This window comes from Ranitomeya variabilis, chromosome 8 (genome assembly GCF_051348905.1).
Source record: "Ranitomeya variabilis isolate aRanVar5 chromosome 8, aRanVar5.hap1, whole genome shotgun sequence".
NCBI lineage: Eukaryota > Metazoa > Chordata > Amphibia > Anura > Dendrobatidae > Ranitomeya > Ranitomeya variabilis.
The window spans coordinates 36284014-36304592 of NC_135239.1; the positions used below are offsets into that span (position 1 = coordinate 36284014).

The 20579-nt window shown below is 42.3% G+C and overlaps 1 protein-coding gene across 2 annotated transcripts; it reads left to right on the forward strand.

Annotated features, from left to right (window-relative positions):
- Positions 1-1887: 1887 nt before the first annotated feature.
- PCSK9 (proprotein convertase subtilisin/kexin type 9) lies at positions 1888-20465 on the forward strand. Of its 2 annotated transcripts, none has more exons than XM_077277496.1 (13): positions 1888-2211; positions 2343-2531; positions 5712-5903; positions 6304-6427; positions 8112-8245; positions 8409-8550; positions 9460-9656; positions 11178-11361; positions 14487-14657; positions 15858-16006; positions 16305-16482; positions 16569-16750; positions 19068-20465. In XM_077277496.1, exons 2-13 carry the CDS (start codon positions 2352-2354, stop codon positions 19263-19265), a joined length of 2031 nt encoding a protein of 676 aa, XP_077133611.1. In that variant the 5' UTR covers positions 1888-2211; positions 2343-2351; the 3' UTR covers positions 19266-20465. The 2 variants fall into 2 exon arrangements, with proteins under 2 accessions (XP_077133611.1, XP_077133612.1); XM_077277497.1 differs by having other exon boundaries at positions 1903-2211; positions 2303-2531.
- The last annotated feature ends 114 nt before the right edge of the window (positions 20466-20579 follow it).

The following is a 20579-nucleotide window of genomic DNA, read 5'->3' on the forward strand; positions in this document are numbered from 1 at the left end:
CAGTAGGACTATGGATTATTTACTGTAAGAGCAGTGAGATCATGGATTCTTTACTATAAGAGCTGTGAGACTATGGATTCTTTACTGTAAGAGCAGTGAGATTATGGATTATTTACTATAAGAGCAGTTAGATTATGGATTCTTTACTGTAAGATCAGTGAGATTATGAATTATTTACTGTAAAAGCAGTGAGATTATAGATTCTTTACTGTAAGAGCAGAAGGACTATGGATTATTTACTGTAAGAGCAGTGAGATTATGGTTTCTTTACTGTAAGAGCAGTGAGACTATGGATTATTTACTGTAAGAGTAGTCAGATTATGGATTATTTACTGTAATAGCAGTGAGACTATGGATTCTTTACTGTAAGAGCAGTGAGATTATGGTTTCTTTACTGTAAAAGCAGTGAGACTATGGATTATTTACTGTAAGAGTAGTGAGATTATGGATTATTTACTGTAAGAGCAGTGAGCCTATGGATTCTTTACTGTAAAAGAAGTGAGATTAAAGATTTTTTACTGTAAGAGCAGTGAGACTATGGATTCTTTACTGTAAAAGCAGTGTGATTAAAGATTCTTTACTGTAAGAGCAGTGAAACTATGGATTCTTTACTGTAAAAGCAGTGTGATTATAGATTCTTTATTGTAAGAGCAGTGAGACTATGGATTCTCTACTGTAAGAGCAGTGAGACTATGGATTATTTACTGTAAGAGCAGTGAGATTATGAATTATTTACTGTAAAAGCAGTGAGATTATAGATTATTTACTGTAAGAGCAGTAGGACTATGGATTCTTTACCGTAAGAGCAGTGAGATTATGGTTTCTTTACTGTAAGAGCAGTGAGATTATGGTTTCTTGACTGTAAGAGCAGTGAGACTATGGATTATTTACTGTAAGAGTAGTGAGATTATGGATTCTTTACTGTAAGAGCAGTGAGACTATGGATTCTTTACTGTAAAAGAAGTGAGATTATAGACACTTTACTGTAAGAGCAGTGAGACTATGGATTCTTTACTGTAAGAGCAGTGAGATTATAGATTATTTACTGTAAGAGCAGTGAGACTATGGATTCTTTACTGTAAAAGCAGTGAGATTATGGGTTATTTATTATAAGAGCAGCGATATTATGGATTCTTTACTGTAAAATCAGTGAGATTGTGGAATCTTTACTGTAAGAGCAGTGAGACTATGGATTCTTTACTGTAAGAGCAGTGAGATTGTGGATTCTTTACTGTAACAGCAGTGAGACTATGGATTATTTACTGTAAGAGCAGTGAGATTATGAAACATTCTGTCATATGATGCTGTAATTCTTCAATCACCCAAAAAACTTTAAGTTGGGGCTTGAATGCCTTTTTTGAAAAATATAATATGACAGGTTATGGGGACAATATGGGTCAATTAACATCTGCCTCCTGGGATTTTGCCTTTCTCTTGATCATCACGTTAGGTTTATAGGGACTTTCGCCTGCTTTCAACCTTAAAACTATAAAACTATAATGAAAATATGCTAGTGGCGCTTACTTTTACAGAATAAGACATATGGAACAAAAACATGAAATAAATAAGACAAATAATTTCTCCCTTATGGTTACATAATCTGTCAGTACAACATGTCTTTAGGATGCACAGCTTGAGGCAGAAGTGTCAAGGGAAAGGACAAAACAAGAATTTAGAGCGGTTAATGAATCATCTAGAGCTGTAAAAATTAACATTTGCAGAGATTTAGAGATCAAAGGCAAAGCTTTAAAAAATTAGCTTCGGAGGATATGCAAAATGATTCCTAAAATAGCACAAATGATAAGCAATGGGCAAGGGAGATAATTGGAGATTGAATTAAAAAGAGGGCAGGGAACTGAGAAATTTTGCTTCCACTGCCCAAAATGTGAGGGGTGAAGATCTAGTGGTATCCGAGGGCAGATGTTCTGTGTGTGGGAGTGAACCGTCACCTACAAGAGATGCATCCAACTTGTGTTTGAACATGAATTTTGGTGGGGGTGGAGGGGCACAGCGTGCTCAGTCCTGTGCCTGTCATATGAGGGGGTGGCATTAAACCCTAAACACACAACCTTTCTCTTTTGTAATTCGAGTCTACGAATGAGGTTCAGCGAAACCAGGTAATCAGTAACCCGACTGGATCATCCGATGAGACAAGAGGTGGTGTGATTCCGCATTTCCCCTCCCAAAACCAGGCTGCAGACTGAAAACTTAGTGAGTACTTTTTTTTTCGGTATTTACTATTTTAGCATTGGTTTTATTCCTATAGCACACTGTATAACATCTTCTTTTTGCACGTGCAAAGGTTTGGATATTTCATATCTGTATCCATTGTTCTGGCCCAGGGTGACACCATGATCCTAAGTGTCTCCGTCCTGCTTTGGGCATGCTGTTTGCTGCTCGGTCCGGTCAAAACTGCAGCAGATGAAGGCGATTACGGAGAAGAAATCGTCCTCACACTTGCCCTAGAAGAAGAAGCCAATGTGGAGATGGACAAGAAGACAACTCCAGGGGTTTTCCTCTGGTGCAATAGGGTAGGTTCTCTATTCAGTATTTGCTATTTTTTCCATATTAGGCACAATGGAAAATGTTTTAAAGAGGATATATATATATATATATATATATATATATATATATATATATATATATACATATATATACCCTTACGCCCCCCCAAAAAAAACCCAGATACGGTGGCAGAAATACAAAAAAGGCACAATAAGGGTTTCTTAAAGACCTGTAAAATTAGTTATTTATTATGTGATATTCAAGATATACATTGGAAAAATATCCAATATTTCGGCAGGTTGGCTTGCTTGACTAACTGGACCAAGCGCCATGTGGACCTTTTCCATCCTGTTGTTCTGATATGAAAACTGCATGTCCACACAACTCTTAGGAAAATTTAATGTCACTCAATGTTGTTTGTGAGGCGGCAATTTTGGAAAGCGAGAGGGCTATAAGTATGAGAATGGAATACAAATAGTTTTGGGTCAATGTAAAATTTAATGAGCTGGTAAAGAGATTCTGTTAATTTGGGGGTGATCTTACAAAGTGTTCTTGCAGGAGCGGAGGGTAACCATATACAGTACCTTATTTCATATCTATAAAAATCCAAAATATAATCCAGTCCAGTTAGAAATGATCATGAGTTGAATTGATCAAGGCACCGTGTCATTCAACTAATATACCAAAGTTGCCTTTGATGCGATATGGTGGCCACCTGTATCATTGCAGTGCTAGGGGGATTTGTTACAATACATTTCTAAACGACATTTAATATTTTAAATTATCGATTCTCTTGCTCAAAATAAGGGGCAGAACCACAAAAAAGAATTGAGTTCAAATCCAAATACTTTCTATTGACCCCACATGATGGGATAGGATAATCTGAATACTTGAGTCACTTGGTTGGGGTACTCAGGACCTGGATGCCCCCCAATCATCACTACTGAAAAAGGGCTATAATATATATATGGTGTGTGTGTGTGTATATATATATATATATATATATATATATATATATATATATATATATATATATATATATATATATATATATATATATATATATATATATATATATAATGTTATTTTCCCCTTTAAAGTTTAATTTAATGAATTTATGTTCCCAATCCAACACAACCCCTTGCTCTCTGCTGACTACACATTTTTCCCACTAGTTCCAGCAGAAAGATCTATAATTTAGCTCGGGACTGGCAGACCTTTCCATAACTGCTTTTGACTACATGATGGTGCCTCCTCACCCTGTTCCCTCCAATTCGCCTTTATAATAATTATCTGTGACAATCTCAGTTAGTTCTAGAGAACTAGACTCCATCGTCACTAAGACGGGGAGGGATAGGGTGATGGGTGGGTAACGATTCCCCTATAAAACTAGTGCAGTTGAATAGCAACATAATTTGGACAGGATGGCTTTACTCGACACGATGGCAGGTACGGTGTGTAATGGCTACTGCCGCTTTAAAGGGCACAATAGACTAAGTGGTTTCAACATTCACATGAGGGATAAACATTGCTGAATAGACCAAACTGAAGGAACCCAGGACAAATTGTACATCCCTCTTTCTCAGGCCTCTGTTTTCCTCATAGGGACCAGAACAACACAGGGTTACTTCACTCCGTCTCACACCAAAATCACAACCACCCTTGTGGGCTCAGAATCATTCTCACTCCCTCACACAGACCCTGCTCTCTAGGGCTCTGTCTCCATCTCATAGAACCTGCTCTCTAGGGCTCTGTCTCCATCACACAGAACCTGCTCTCTATGACTTTGTATTCATCACACAGACCCTGCTCTCTGTGACTGTCTCCATCACACAGACCCTGCTCTCTGTGACTGTCTCCATCACACAGATCCTGCTCTCTGTGACTGTCTCCATCACACAGACCCTGCTCTCTGTGACTGTCTCCTTCAAACAGATCTGTACTCCGTGACTGTCTCCATCACACAGACACTGCTCTCTATGATTCTGTCTCCTTCATACAGACCCTGTTCTCTGTGACTCTGTTTCCATCACACAGGCTCTGCTCTCTATGACTCTGTCTCCATAACACATATCCTGCTTGCTATGGCTCTGTCTCATTCACACAGACTCTGTTCTCTATGGCTCTGTCTCCTTTGCACAGACCCTACTCTGTATGGCTCTGTCTCCTTCATACAGAACCTGCTCTCTAGTGCTCTGTCTCAATCACACAGACCCTGCTCTCTAGGGCTCTGTCTCCATCACACAGACCCTGCTTGCTATTGCTCTGTCTCATTCACACAGACTCTGTTCTCTATGGCTCTGTCTCTTTCACACAGACCCTGCTCTCTAGTGTTCTGTCTCCTTCACACTTTTCTCAGCAGTGCTTCACACAGAGTACTTGCTGGAACATCTCTTTCATGATTAGACCTTATAAGCTCTACAAAGACCTCCCCGTCACTATTCGTAACCTCCAGTTTACCACCTTCATAGCCATAGGTTTCCATCTTCTCTGTTTCGCCTCAAAGAAACAATCTTTCATCTTCAGGTGATCAGGCCCTGGCCTTAAACTGCACATAGCGTTAGCAGTCAGGCCTTAGTGCTCATGCCTATAGTCTGCACACTCCCATAATGGCACCAAATCTTCACCTCATGTGGGCTCTCCTCTGTGAAGCATATCAACGTCGCCATGCTCTGCTTTTGGCCAACACAAACCCCTTCCTGGACCTCACCAATCTGTCAGCCAGATGACTTCTAATTCAGTCACAGCATCAGACATTCAATGGCGCCACATAGCAGGCGGCTCGTGCTCCAGTGCAACATGATATAGGCTGCAAATAAATAGAGGTCCCAAAGTTCACCATCCTTACCCCCATTCAGCTTCAAATCATGTCTGTTCCACACAGGAAACAGGAACCCACCTTTCAACAAATTTGGCACAATTTGACTTCTCAAGAAGACAGATAATTCAGTTTACATTTGCTATCAACATGCATAAAAATTCCCTACAGATTTGACCTTTTTAATCAATTTACTATATATTACTCCATGTATCTTTGGAGGTCATGCCAATTTTTCTTCACACTTTTTAAATTCAATAAGTTTCTTCAAATTCTGGGACAAAGTTTTGCATGTCACATTTGTTTTGTATCCTGACACATTTAGTATAAATCTACTTGTTTTACTTTGTCTTGTCCCATCCAATGACCAAAGACTATTTCTTTTTAGGATGCCTGGAGAATGTCCGGCCAGTATGTGGTGGTCTTAAAAGAAAATGTTCACAAGTCCCAGATGGAAAGAGTAATCCGTCGTTTGCAGACCAGAGCGGCCAAGCATGGCTACCTAACCAAAATCATCTATACTTTCCATGAACTGTTTTGTGGGTTTGTGGTAAGGATGAGCAGTGACCTCCTGGAGATGGTAAGTGGCAGATATTCATCATTTCATTCATTATGTTTAATTTGGAAAAATAGTAAAAGAAAAACCAAAATTCTGCACTGATTTTGGTCACAAATCAGCAATGAATCCACATGTGTTACTTGCAAATTTTGTTGCAGATTTGGTTGCGGATTTCACCTTACATCATACAAAGCACTGAGTATGGTGAAATCCGCCATGAAAATCAGAAAATCTGTACATGATTGACCACGTTGCAGATTTGATACTTTAATTTTGTCTTTATTTTTTACCGTAAAGTGTGAATAAATTGTTGAAATACCCAATTATTTGGATTGTACTGTAAATTGCTGCAAATCTGCAGAAAATCCTGATTGTGTGAACTTAGAAAGTGGGTATATTTTACTGTTAGTCTATCTCTTAGGCCCTGAAGCTGCCACATGTGGACTATATTGAGGAAGATTCCTATGTGTTTGGCCAGACTGTGCCGTGGAACCTTGACAGGATTGTGCCCGCTCCACATGTCGCTAACCACTTCAACCCCCCAAGTAGGATATTTCTTACCATTCATATATATCTTATGCGTACACTTATTTTTTTTTATCCTGTACAAGCTAGTACTGATTATAATATGTGGGTTAAGCCTCATTTAGATGTCGTTTCTTTATGTACATGTTCTATCTGTGTCTTCCACTGATAGAATACATACCGATTATACTCTGTGGGGCTGTTCACATGTCTGTGTTCAATATCTGCCATCCCTTCAGGCCTCCAAAAAATGGAGACTTGTCCATTTTTGATCAGTCATGGATCAAACTTGCCTATGTAAATAAAAAAAAAGCAGCAGCACACAATGGATAGGAGACACTTGGAAAAAAACAAGGAACACAGGATGGTGAAAATAGACCAAAAATAAAAGAAAATGGGATCCAATACATGAGAAAAGGTTGTTTTTCAAGCAAAATGTAACGTCAAAATGAGACCTAAAGAAGACACATTACCAAGGAGACCGACAGGAAAATATCAGCTGGGCTTACACTTCTGCATCTCACTTTCTCCATCGTGGTAGCGCATTGCTCCCAGTTGAGCTGCCCACACATGAGGGATTTCAGAAGTTTTTTTTCTGAACGTCTAGTTGTATTTGGTTGGTCTGTGAAGGGTGTTGTTTTGGCTGATATAATGAGAAATCGCTGCTTCATCTACCGTGGAAGACATTCCATTGATTAGACGCAGTTCTGTTTTTCAGCATGAACAGTTTCTCATATACAAGACGTGAAAAAATCCAACAGGGCAAATTAAAGGGTTTATCCGGCTCCATTAACTAACACATTGGTGGTGAGTAGTGATGAGCGAATGTGCTCAGATAACGTCTTATCGGAGCATGCTCGGGTGTTATCTGAGTATCTTGGGTGTGCTCGTATATTATGTTCGAGTCCCTGCACGGCTGCATGATTTGCGGCTGTTAGACAGACACAACACATATGGGGGTTGCCTGTTTGTTAAGGAATCCCCACATGTGTTCAGGCTGTCAAACAGCTGGAAATCATGCAGCCGCAGGGACTCGAACATAATATACGAGCACGCCCAAGATACTCTCTAACGCCCAAGCATGCTCTAATAAGACATTATCCGTGCACGTTCGCTCATCACCAGTGGTGAGCAGTGCTGATGACATTACGACCCTGCATGCCTGCTGAGACTCGTGAATATATTAGCAGGCATTGTGCACATATCCTGTCCATTAGATTAGTACATGTGCACGATAACTGCTGATCAAGAAAGCGTCTTGGCTGGTGTGTAGGGTCATAAAGTCACCGGCACCGCTTTCCTGTGATGCCAAAGTGAGCGGTGTTGGATTCCCTTTAACATTTAGATATCTGCCTACAATGTGGCAACTTTGTTGGACTTTCATGGCACGAAAAAGCCCTGATGGTCGTCTGGGGAAAGGTGAGAAGCCTCCATCCATATAAGATGCTTGGGTAGTCGTGCCGAAATCGGCCTCCTCAGCTGACTTTAGTGCTAAAGTGTAAAACTAATAGTCTACAAGCCTTACAACGCCTGTCAGTATAGTATTCACTGCCATTAGTAGCTTTCCCAGAGGAGCAAATAACACTCAGGAACGCTGGGAAGAAAGAAGCTGTGTACATCGAGACCTGCACACCATTATCTGCTTGTTTTATTCGGTCACCATTACTTTATACTCTGTAAGTTTGCCTTCTATCTTCTCCTTAGACACAGGGGAGTCAGTGGACGTATATCTGTTGGACACCAGCATTCAGAGCACCCATAGGGAAATCGAAGGCAAGGTTCTCATCACAGAATTTGAGAATGTTCCCGAAGAAGATGGAACCAGATTCTATCGTCAGGTTGGTTGTAGTTTGGACAAGGTGAATGATTACATAGAATAACTGATGATGGACATGTTGGTGGTGGTGTATAATGATCACTTGGCTTCACTATTTTTCATACAAAGGGGTCCTTTAATGGAATTACATGAAATTCAGATTTCTTTTCCACTTTTTCTTCTAGGCCAGTAAATGTGAGAGCCATGGGACCCACTTGGCCGGTGTTCTGAATGGAAGAGACGCCGGTGTTGCCAAAGGTGTAAATCTGCGCAGCTTACGAGTATTGAACTGTCAGGGTAAAGGGACAGTGAGCGGAAGTCTGATGGGTACGTCCTCTACTAGTCATTGTAATGTTTGGGATGTGTGTTGGCGGTGCGAGTCGGATTATTTCCCAAGTCTTACGTATGGTACAGTATAGGTGTATAGAGACCTGTGCCATATGTAAAACATACAATATAATGGTGCATTTAGAGGCGATGATTTCGGCAAACCAATGCACCTTAACGAGTCTATAGGACAAGTCGTTTACTGCTCATTTACCAGCCCTATTTACACAGGAAGACGAACAATGATGGGGACTGAACTATCATTAATATGATCGATCTGTCCCCATACAGTACATTTCCTGTTTACATCGGGTGTTGTGCCCTCAATAATGATTTTTTTCCCAGGTTTTAACAATTCGGTCACTCATCGGGTCCTTTCCTCGTCTGCCGCGTGATTGCCAGCATATTTTTATAAATGCTAGTTTGCTAATTATTTACTTTTCTAAATGCCCCCTAAGTTCTGATATTATATGCCTCTGCATGGAATAAAGAAGCCTAATATGTTAAAATCACACAATTTTGTCATGCACTGGATTAGTTGGCCCCTATGAATATGTTCAGCATATGGCCCACAATCTTTCATGTCTTTTGATCTGAGCGAGCAGACTCATATATGCCTGTTTGTTCGGGTTAGGAAACCCAATGTCAATCCTGGCATTGTGGTCCATTGACGGACTGTGAAATACGGACGTCTGTATTCAGCTACTCTCTATCAGTATTTGGCTTAAATGTTTTAAAACCTGCTTTGTTGTTTGTTGTGTCCGGTACTGCACTTCAGCCCATTTAAGTAATTTGCACAGAGCTTTCATATCAGACACAGTCCATTGACAAAAGCTGTGCTGTTTCTAAAAAAAACTTCAATAAACAACGGGTTCTAATCCTGTATATATCCTTGTGGATTTGTTGCAGGTCTGGAGTACATAAAGAAAGCAGTGACTGAACAGCCATACAGCCCCCTGATAATTCTCATTCCCTTTGTTGGAGGGTATAGTCAAACACTCAATATGGCCAGTCGGATGCTTATTAATTCTGGGGTCATAATTATTGCCGCTGCCGGGAATTATAAGGATGATGCTTGTCTGTACTCACCAGCTTCAGAACCAGAGGTTAGTATACCTGTATAGTGGTCAAACCTCTATTTTCTTGGTAATGGGCCAATCTGAAAAGACAAAAGTTAAATGATAACCTTCTGTCTGTCATTAGCCACCACTAGGAGGAGCTGTGGAGCTTAGTGGCAGCTCCAGGGAGACAGAACTGTATCCCCACCGATCAAACACTGATGACCTATTCTAAATTATAACTGTTGTTTCAGGAGAACTTGCAGTAGAATGTCTGTGTCTGCCTTTAGCTCCTCCCTAGGATGTCTGTCTGTCTCTAGCTCCTCAATAGAATGTCTGTGTGTTCTTCTAGCTCCTCCCTAGAATGTGTCTGCCTCTAGCTCCTTCCTAGAATGTCTATGTCTGCTTCTAGCTCCTCCCTGGAATGTCTGTGTCTGCCTCTAGCTCCTCCTTAGAATGTCTGTATCTGCTTCTAGCTCCTCCCTGGAATGTCTGTGTGTGCCTCTAGCTACTCCCTAGAATGTCTGTGTGTTCCTCTAGCTCCTCCCTAGAATGTCTGTGTCTGCCACTAGCTCCTCCCTAGAATGTCTGTGTGTTCCTCTAGCTCCTCCCTAGAATGTGTCTGCTTCTAGCTCCTCCCTAGAATGTCTGCGTCTGCCTCTAGCTCCTCCCTAGAATGTCTGTATCTGCTTCTAGCTCCACCCTGGAATGTCTGTGTCTGCCTCTAGCTCCTCCCTAGAATATCTGTGTGTTCCCCTAGCTCCTCCCTAGAATATCTGTGCCTGCCTCTAGCTCCTCCCTAGAATGTCTGTGTCTGCCTCTAGCTCCTCCCTAGAATGTCTGTGTTCCTCTAGCTCCTCCCTAGAATGTCTGTATCTGCCTCTAGCTCCTCCCTGGAATCTGTGTCTGCCTCTAGCTCCTCCCTAGAATGTCTGTGTCTGCCTCTGGCTCCTCCCTAGAATGTCTGTGTCTGCCTCTAGCTCCTCCCTAGAATGTCTGTCTGCCTCTAGCTCCTCCCTAGAATGTCTGTGTCTGCCTCTAGCTCCTCCCTAGAATGTCTGTGTCTGCCTATAGCTCCTCCCTAGAATGTCTGTCTGCCTCTAGCTCCTCCCTAGAATGTCTGTCTGCCTCTAGCTCCTCCCTAGAATATCTGTGTAGGCCTCTAGCTCCTCCCTAGAATGTCTGTCTGCCTCTAGCTCCTCCCTAGAATGTCTGTCTGCCTCTAGCTCCTCCCTAGAATGTCTGTGTCGGCCTCTAGCTCCTCCCTAGAATGTCTGTCTGCCTCTAGCTCCTCCCTAGAATGTCTGTGTCGGCCTCTAGCTCTTCCCTCCTCTATAGAATCTTTAAAGCACCAACTGTCATCTTATATCTCAGTAATGGAAAAATCTGCATTCACTAAAGACAGAATTTGCAGATTTTAACAATGAACTTAGATTAAAAAAAATAAGTGCAGGAGGAGAAAAACGCAGATTTCTCTGACTAGATATTACAAACTAGATTATTTATAAGTGTCTTCTTAACCCTACAATTATACTACATCATGATATCATGGATCTCTTCCATTTGCAGGTGATAACAGTTGGAGCCACCAACTATGAAGACCAACCAGTAACAATAGGAGCACTTGGCACTAATTTTGGCAATTGTGTTGATATGTTTGCCCCTGGAGATGATATCATCGGTGCGTCCAGTGACTGCAGTACTTGTTTCACATCGAAGAGTGGAACATCTCAAGCAGCCACACACGTGGCAGGTATGGGGATTGACCTTTACAGAAATTAAGGGGTTGAAAGTAATAAACTGCTTTGGTTTATTTTGTAGCTGACAGACATCTTTGTGAGTGAGAATGTCCTGTTCATTGTCATAGCACTGCCCTTGTCCTGCTGCTTCCTAATGGCCCTTGTTTTATGAGAGTCTGTTAGAGCAAAATGACTGTGCACCCATGATGTGGTCGAGCAGTTCCCGCGTACTTGTTTTCCATCTTTCTTCACCCTTTTTTTTCTTCCTTGATTGGCATCTCTGGCTTTACAGGAGGCAAAGAAAGTCGGAGATAGGTGGAAAGATGCACTGAACTGATCAGTCACGCCAAGGGTGCACCGAGCACCTGTACTTGATTTTAGCCCTCATTTTGTGCTTAAGACCCGCATTTGTAAGGTATACAGAGTGTTGGTCATGGTTGAGGGGCTGCATTACAAACCCTGGCACCGCACAAATAAACAGTGTCCCAGTCCCTAAGTGTGCTGTGTACAATGCAATGTATTCACTTTTAGGCCGGAGGTCTCTGCTGCATCCGTGTCCTTTGGTCCAAGATCAGCCGTACATAAATCAGGGGACACTCACTTCTTAACAACCAGTTCAGCTTTACTTAATAGTATGAGTTCAATTCATGACAAAACAAAACACAATACATTTCCATGTTCTCCATTCGCTATCCCTTCGCTTTCTGGCTCCTTCACCTCCTGCATACTCTGTCCAGCTCCGCAGTATTCACAAGACCCATCCCGCCTCCCTCATTCATTTCCCTGTCCAGTTTCCACTTGTTGGAAGGGAATAAGGCACACTTCTCAGTGCCTAGTTCAGGCCGTAGGCCACGCACATTGCAGGAATGTCAGCTGAAGACCGTTGCTGATGTTCTCACATTGCCAGAACAATGCATAGTTCTTGTGCCATCCAGCCCTCTGGCTTTGAATTCTTACTATTACTTAATCTATCTCTCCATCTCCAACTAATCTACCCAAGAAGTTTTTCCCTTTTAATATGACAACCCCCTCTCATGCTGGGTTGGTCCCAAACACATTAACCATGTCTAAACCTGTGCACTACTTGCTATAACTAACATGCCCACCACTGCATATTGAGCGCCCGCTAGGGCCGTGGGGTACTTGCTTGGGCCGAGTCCGATGGTTCTTAAGGGGGTGGTCATGGTAGCAGTGACTCGGTCCATGGCCCTTGGTGTCCAATAAAAGTCAAATTATAGGGGAATAAAGTTTATAAGGGATTAGTTTGTGACGCCACCCGTGGTGCTCGGCAATAGGGAATGGCCGATGCTGGGGTTCAGGTCCACTGGGGCTGATGGTGACACAGCAGAGATGTTTCAGCTCTCCACGGAGAGAGCTAGGCCCCAGGGCAGTTAAAGAGTTAAAGTAAATGATGGTGAATGTTGTGATGCAGGGCAGATGATGCAGTAATAATTCAGAGGACACAGCAGGGTGCAGTTTCCACACTTTTACTCACAGTTCTTAAATGCAGTCCCAGCCAGGTGCTGTGTCCTCCGGGTCTGTGGTCCAGCCAGCTCTCAGGTAATTTGGGGACCACCTTGCCAGAACCCTTCTTATGTTCCTTTCCTGGCCATCTCACTGTGCTGGCTCCTGCCTGTCCTGCCTTGCACCTTCACATACAGTGTCCCAAGCCAGCAGCCTCGGATCCTGTCATGGCTGCCTTTTCAGTGAGTGTGTGGTTGAGGCTGTGGCATGTACAGATACCACAGCCACTGGCTGGCTAGCTGAGCCTTGTAGTTCTCCACTAGTCTGGAGGCCGGTTCCCCCACTGCGACCTGGTCCCTCCACCCAACTACAGTCTGCGTGAATTCAGGCCCCATGGGTGGATTCCTCACTACCCGTGCCCCTAGGACCCCTTCTTACTGTCTCTGTCAGGAACTTCTCTCTATCTTCCTTGTTCTCTTTCTGTCCTCTGGTGCTGGGATGAGCTCCTCTCAGCTCAAGTCCCTAGCTCCGACTGTCTAACTCTCTAACTGACTCCTCCCTCTTGTTTCTATGACAACTCCACCCACACCCTCTACCTAGTTCCCTCCAGGCCTATAGAGGTCTAGTATTGGAAGCTAGTGTGTGGGTACTGGGTAGTGTCCCCTCATTACCTGAGAGCGGAGTACCAGTACCCTCAGGGGTGCCACACCTACTTCCCTTTCCTACTCTGAACTATTAGCCCTATACTATACCTTATGTTCTAAAACCCATCTCTATGCTTTCCTTATATACTACACATTAGAAGAACTGCATACATTAGTGCCTATAAGGTTCTATGCACTTTACATTGCTAAGATAATACGATAAAACCACATATCTAAATACACTTCTTGCAAACATTGTTTTCCTGTGGGGGAGGCATATGACAGTCCCTTGTCATGTCGGACGCTGTTCAGACCAGGTCGTCCGACAGACAGCGGTAATTCCGCTTTTGTCCACTATGCGCTCATTGGCGTCGGCTAGATTTTGTCTAGCTGGTCCAGGGTTAATTTACCTGGTGATCGGATTGGAAGCTGGGCCATGCCCACTGCCTTTAAATAGTTCTCCTGAACATTGGGCGTCGCCGATTATAGCTTCAGTCTTGAGCGTTGTTATCTCGGTCTTGTGTGGTGAGCTAGTGGTTGGAGTATCGTATCTGGTGGAGTATATTTCCCTTAGTCTTATTTACTCCTTCCTATATTTGTGTTTATTTTGCCCTGAGCATTTATAGTGTATTCCTGTTTGACTGCGGTGTGGTGTATATTTTCTGTTATCCTTGTCTGTGCTTATTGTGGGTATTGGTTTATTAACACTTCACTGGGTGGAGGGTGGTATTCTCAGCCTAGGGTTAATACAGGAGATAGGGAGAGGCTGGAGCCCTGGACATGCACACCTTCAGTGTAAACTTCAGGTAGAGGGTCAGTCAGGGTTCCCCTAGTCTGAGGGAAATCGCAGGGGCCCGGGTTATCACCTCATTCCTGCCTAGGTCTCCCGTGACATCCCTATCACACCGGTACACATTTCCCGACTGCTCCTTGGTGCACTCCACACCGTCCTGCTGGTCGCTGCCCATCCTTGTCCCTTCGTAGTAATTCCCTGGCTGTTGCTGAGCAGCATATCGATCTTTCTGTTTTAGGTATTGCAGCAATGATACTTAACGGTAAGCCCGATATGTCGGTGACAGAACTGAGGCAGAGACTCATAAACTTTTCTACTAAGAACGCCATTAATGAAGCCTGGTTTCCGGATGATCAGCGGCTCATCACTCCTAACCGGGTGGCTGGATTACCTGTTCAACTCAATAACGGCAAGTTACCTAATCCGATGTATACTTCCTAATTTATATTTTGGCTTTTTTTTAAATTTAGCCTGCCATAGATCAGACACTGCAATAAAATCAATGTATTAGGAGTTTTGAGACTTGGGACCATGTATTGCCACAAAGCATCAGTAATCTGCTGTCCGCTACTCTGCCATCTTGGATCAGCAGCTTCAAGAAGAAATCCCACCAAAAACAAGGGATAGGTGATACATTTGCAATTGGGGGGTCCAACCACTGGGACTCCCACCAAATACATGAACGGGGGGTAAGGAGGTTAGAGTTGTGGTACACAACTGGTCTTGAAAGTGGTAGTCTTGCATGCTCCCTACTGTGCCAATCACATGGGAGTCCTGTCCAATGGTCATCTATTTATCATCTGGTGGATAAATGTAATTCATGGTATAACCTAGAAGACTCCAGCACACATAAGAGAGCGTTATGATAACTTTGTAATCTAAATATGTTTATATCTGACCACCGGTAGAGCTGAGAACAGCTGATCGGCGGAGGTGCTGGAACCCACCGATCTGACACTGATGACCTATCTTAGGGTATGTGTCCACGTTCAGGATTGCATCAGGATTTGGTCAGGATTTTCCATCAGTATTTGTAAGCCAAAACCAGGAGTGGAACAATTAGAGGAAAAGTATAACAGAAACATATGCACCACTTCTGCATTTATCACCCACTCCTGGTTTTGGCTACAAATACTGATGTAAAATACTGACCAAATCCTGATGCAATCCTGAACGTGGACACATACCCTTAGGGATAGGTCATCAATATCGCAGTCCTGGATAACCCCCACAATGCTAAGGTGATTTCGATTGAATTTTTTAAGACTATAGGGGCTGGTCCCGACGGGGCCAAAAGATGCCTCAGCCACCAGTATTATAAATGATACAAGACGGGCCCAGGAGCTTCACGTTACACCTCTGTACCATGACCACTGGATATTGCTTCTTTAGAAGGTTGATAAAAAAGTCCTATGAAAATACAAAATTGCTGCTGTCTTCCAGAAAACGGCGCCTCTCTTGTCTGTGGAATGAGTTGGTACTGCAACTCAGCCCCATAATTGGGCAATATCAAACATGGCTCATAGACAAGTGTTCCTCCAAGAGGACAGCCATGTTGTTCTAATTTTATGAGCATATCCCCAAAACATGTTCCTATTTCTCCTCTTAGATGAGCAGCTTTTATGTCGAACAGTTTGGTCAAAGCCATCCGGCTTCGCTCGTACAGCAACAACATCGGCGCAGTGCACCAGAAATGAGGAAATGTTCAGCTGCTCCAGTTTTTCTAGGAATGGTAAAAGAAAAGGGGAACAGGTGGAGGTAGGTAATAAAAAACACACAATAAAATACAGGATAGGCCTGGAAATGTTATAAGGATGTTTCATTTTATTTAAAGGGAACTTGTCCGCTCTTGTGACTTGTGTGTTTTAATAAATTAGTTCCCCATCATATAACAATGGTGAAACATCTTAATTTATAACTTTGTGTTATGCTGTTGCTTTGTTATTCTTCCTTGTATTGTATGAATAGATTGACAGCTGGGATTTAGCAGTTGCTGTTCATGCTATTGTTCCGCTATTTGCAAATGGTGCATTCATAATAATCTTTAATTATTCAGGATAAAGATGGTAAGAAAATCTGCACTGCGCACAACGCCTTTGGTGGAGACGGAGTGTATGCCATTGCTAGATGCTGCGTGTGGCCTAAAGTGAGCTGCAGCGTTAATGCAAGTATCGCCGACGATGCAAACGCAATGTCCGCTGCCAGCTGCTCGCAGGACGACCATGTTCTCACCGGTATCTATCATTGTTCTGCAATACACTTTCACACACATCACTTGTTTAATATGTCACAAGTGACTCTTTACCCTTCTGCTTCACAGGTTGCAGTTCCCATTCTTTAAGTGGCCATTTCAGTGAACATGTGAGGCCCGTGCACAGCAGTGGGGACAGGGATCCTGTGTGCATGGGGAAAAGTGAGGTCACTTCTCATGCCTTGTGTTGTCATGCTCCAAGCATCTTCTGCAAGGTTAAGGAACACTCTCCTGTGGGCTTCACAGATAAGGTAGAGACTCACGCATATTAGTAATACCTAGCACAGAGAAATACTGTGGCTGCATATACATTAAATGGGAGTACATTCGGGACTACAGAACAGAAGGACTTGGGTTTTCTGGTTACCAGTAAGCTGAGCAGCAGCACTCAATGTCAGGCAGCAGCTGCAAAAGCAAACAAGATTTTAGGGTGTATAAAAAGAGATAAAAGTTTGTGGTCCCAGTGTATTGTTACCTCTCTATAGATCACTTGTGAGGTCACATCTAGAATGTGGGATAGAGTTTTGGACCCCACATTTTTAAAAAGATATTCAGAAGTTAGAGTCAGTTCAAAAGAGGCAACTACCGTATTTTCCAGGTTATAAGACGACTTTTTTTCTCCTGAAAATCTTCTCAAAAGTCGGGGATCGTCTTATACCCCGGGTACGGCGTGTGCAGGGAGCTGTCCTGGATGGTTCCCAGGGTCTGGAGGAGAGGAGACTCCTTCAGGCCCTGGGATCCATATTCATGTAAAAAAAAAAAAGAATAAAAATAAAAAATATGGATATACTTACCTTCCGACGGCCCTAATCGGTGCAAGCGGTGGCTTCCATTCCCAAGGATGCATTGCGCGAAGGATCGGAGATGACGTCGCGGTCACGCGACCGCGACGTCATCTCCGGTCCTTCGCGCAATGCATCCTTGGGAACGGAAGCCTCCGCTTGCACCGCTGAGGGCCGGGGGCCATCGGAAAGGTAAGTATATCCCATATTTTTTATTTTTATTCTTTTTTTTACATGAATATGAATCCCAGGGCCTGAAGGAGTCTCCTCTCCTCCAGACCTTTGGAACCATCCGGAAACCCATCTTATACGGCGAGTAAATCCCAAACTCTATATTTTATATGGGAAAGTTTGGGGTTGTCTTACATGCCCAGTCATCTTATACACCGGAAAATACGGTAGATTATTACAAGGGATGGAAAGCCTCTCATATGATGAGAGGCTAGAAAAGTTGGGCTTGTTTAGCTTAGAAAAAAAGACACCTCAGAGATCTCATTTATATGTATAAATACATGTGTGGTCAGTACAAAGGACTGGTACATGACTTATTCCATCCATGACCTTACAAAGGACCAGGGGACACGCATTACGGGTGGAAAAAAAGGCTAATCCGGCAGTTAAATAGGAAAGGGTTCTTTACAGCGAGAGCAGTCAGAATGTGGAATGCCCTGCCTCAAGAGGTAGCAATGGCAGACACTATGACAACATTTAAAAAAGGTCTGGATGATTTCCTCAGCACAAATAATATTGTGAGTCATAGAGTTTCTACATAATTAATTTGCATTTTATTGCATGAAATAAGTATTTGATCTTCTTTTGTTCCCGCATCTTCCAGTTCCAGAAATATGGACTTCTCTTCCATATAAGTAAATATAGTCTAGTTAGCCAAGTGGGAGTGATTATCAACTCTGTGAGCTTCTTCATCAGTTACCCACCCACTTAACTAAAAAGACTAGATTTATACACAGGGAAATTCAGGCACAGGAAATAATTTTTTTTTTCCAGATTTAGGAAAACAGTGGGATTTAGACCAGATAAAAAAACACACATATTTATTGGAAGCGAAAGGCCCTCTTTAAAAAAGTTTTTCAAACCTGACAAGAAAGTTTTGCATAGCTTTATTTATGGGATACTTTATTAACAAACTTGCGGCACTGCCATGGGAACGACATACACCCCAAATTATATTAATTTATGAATAAATTAGAGTGAGTATTTCCCTTGGAAATGCACAAAAAAAGAAATTGTTTTGGATTTTAAAATTCCAATTGGTGGTCAATTAAAAATTTTACTTTAAAACCCATAGATATTAAATATTTGCTTCTTTAACAAAGTTGACATCCGCCATCTCAGTAGTAGATACTGCATCCTAAGATTAATATTTTAAGAAGAGGCACCACTGTATTTAATGATTCAGGAGCTTTGTATACTACAATTGTTTCTGCCCATACTGGTTAAAGATTCGATGCTGTACATCTATTTCAGGATGTTTATTTTTAGACCATATAAACAAGGTGATTAGATGAAAAATTAGCTTTTGCAGGTTTGTCCACTGAATGCAGCTGTACTTATATGGAACAATGATTGGAAAAAATGTTCCTATTAATGTTTGTTTGGGTGATCATCATATAAAAAGGCTTTCGTTTTATTTTTTTTGGTGATCTGCTTAGATCTCTTGGCCAGTATGGGTCAGCAACATTCGCTACATTTAATAAGTCTCATTGTGGCCTGAAATTGCTTTTACACTGGACATTTAAAGTAAACTTTTTCCTTTTTGTCATTTTAGGTGACAGTTTCATGTGACGATGGCTGGACTCTGACTGGTTGTAACGCGTATTCCCGTGGATCGAACACTTTAGGAGCTTATCCCGTTGATAATACTTGTGTTGTCTTAAATCCAAAAGGTGGTAAAGGGGCAGCAGCCATCGGTATCTGCTGCAAGAATGCGAATACAGAAAACAGTCAAAATTCTAACTATAGGTAGTCATTTCACGTCCATCGTGCTGACAGCTACATATGTACCACATCATATATTTTTTTTTTTTTATACTGAGACTATGTACATTTCAGATTCCAATTTGTTACAACAGTCTGAAATCTGAGTTTCCCCGAGAATTGTATATTTTGAATAGCCACAAAGGTATGGATTGCGATACACTTGTTTATTTTATGCATTTTTTAATTCATTTATACAGCTAGTGAACATTTGTATTTCCATTGCTTGAGAACTTTGCCGAAAGCAATTGTAACAGACGAGGTTTAGAAATGAATGGCAGTGGCTATAGTACCACTTTTTCTTTGCACCAGGTTTTAATTTTTCCAGATGTTTCCCAATGCACAGAAGAGTACGTAGGCTATTTTATTGTCAAAATTATTACATGAATTTTAGAGAATCTGGCAGTAGATTCATCCTGCCTGAACCACAGTCAGCATGGTTTATAGACTGGCAGTTTATGTTTTACTTTGAAACGCTGCAATGAAATAAAAAGCATACGGTCCTGCACCATCCATCTCAGACGAGTAGTCCATAATGATGTGCGCAAGTGCTCGCTGCTCGAGTTTGCAACGAGTATCACGGGTGCTCGAGTGACATGTTCGAGTCCCTGCGGCCGCATGTTTTGCAGCTGTTGGACAACCATAAAACATGCGAGGATAGCCTAACACAGGCAATGCCTGCATGCTTTACGGCTAACAGCAGCGAAACATGCAGCCGTGGGAATTCAAACATGTCACCCGAGATACTCGGTGCAAACCCGAGCACCCTAGGTAAACTCGAGTAGCAAGCACTCATCACTAGTAGTCCATTGTCACTCCCTTAGACTGACAGATCTCAGACATATAAACACATAAGGAAAGATCCGTCAGTCTAGAGGAGCGGGCAGGGAGAAGCCAAATCATTTAAAATGCTTAATCTCCGGCCAGAGCATATTTTCTCTGAAATTCCGCAGCAATTGGGCTGCATAAATCTCATGTTGGGAAAAATAGTAGTATGTACAAAGTCAAACAATAACATGGCAGAATGAACTAGTACATGAACGCCATAGCAGAGCATTGTACATACGTCTGCTCTATGGTGTCACAATAGTGCAACATTTTCCTTTAAAGGTCAAGCCTCACCAGTAGGACCTTTAAAATAATGCAGAAAGCTTCTTGTTGAACTCATGAACCCTGGGTTTTCCTAGATTGGATAGGTAATAACTTGCTGATTGTTGGGGTCTAGATTGCTGGTAACCCCACCAATCCTGAAAAATGGGGCTCTGAAATGTTCCATTTATCGTTTATTGGACTGATGGAGACC

What these genes read in the sequence shown, in the direction of transcription:
- PCSK9 (XM_077277496.1), top strand. Translation starts at nt 2,352, where the DNA reads ATGATCCTAAGTGTCTCCGTCCTGCTTTGGGCATGCTGTTTGCTGCTC. An exon ending in AGCAGCCACACACGTGGCAG is followed by an intron (nt 11,362 to 14,486) that starts GTATGGGGATTG and finishes TTTCTGTTTTAG; the next exon opens with GTATTGCAGCAATGATACTT. An exon ending in GGACGACCATGTTCTCACCG is followed by an intron (nt 16,483 to 16,568) that starts GTATCTATCATT and finishes TCTGCTTCACAG; the next exon opens with GTTGCAGTTCCCATTCTTTA.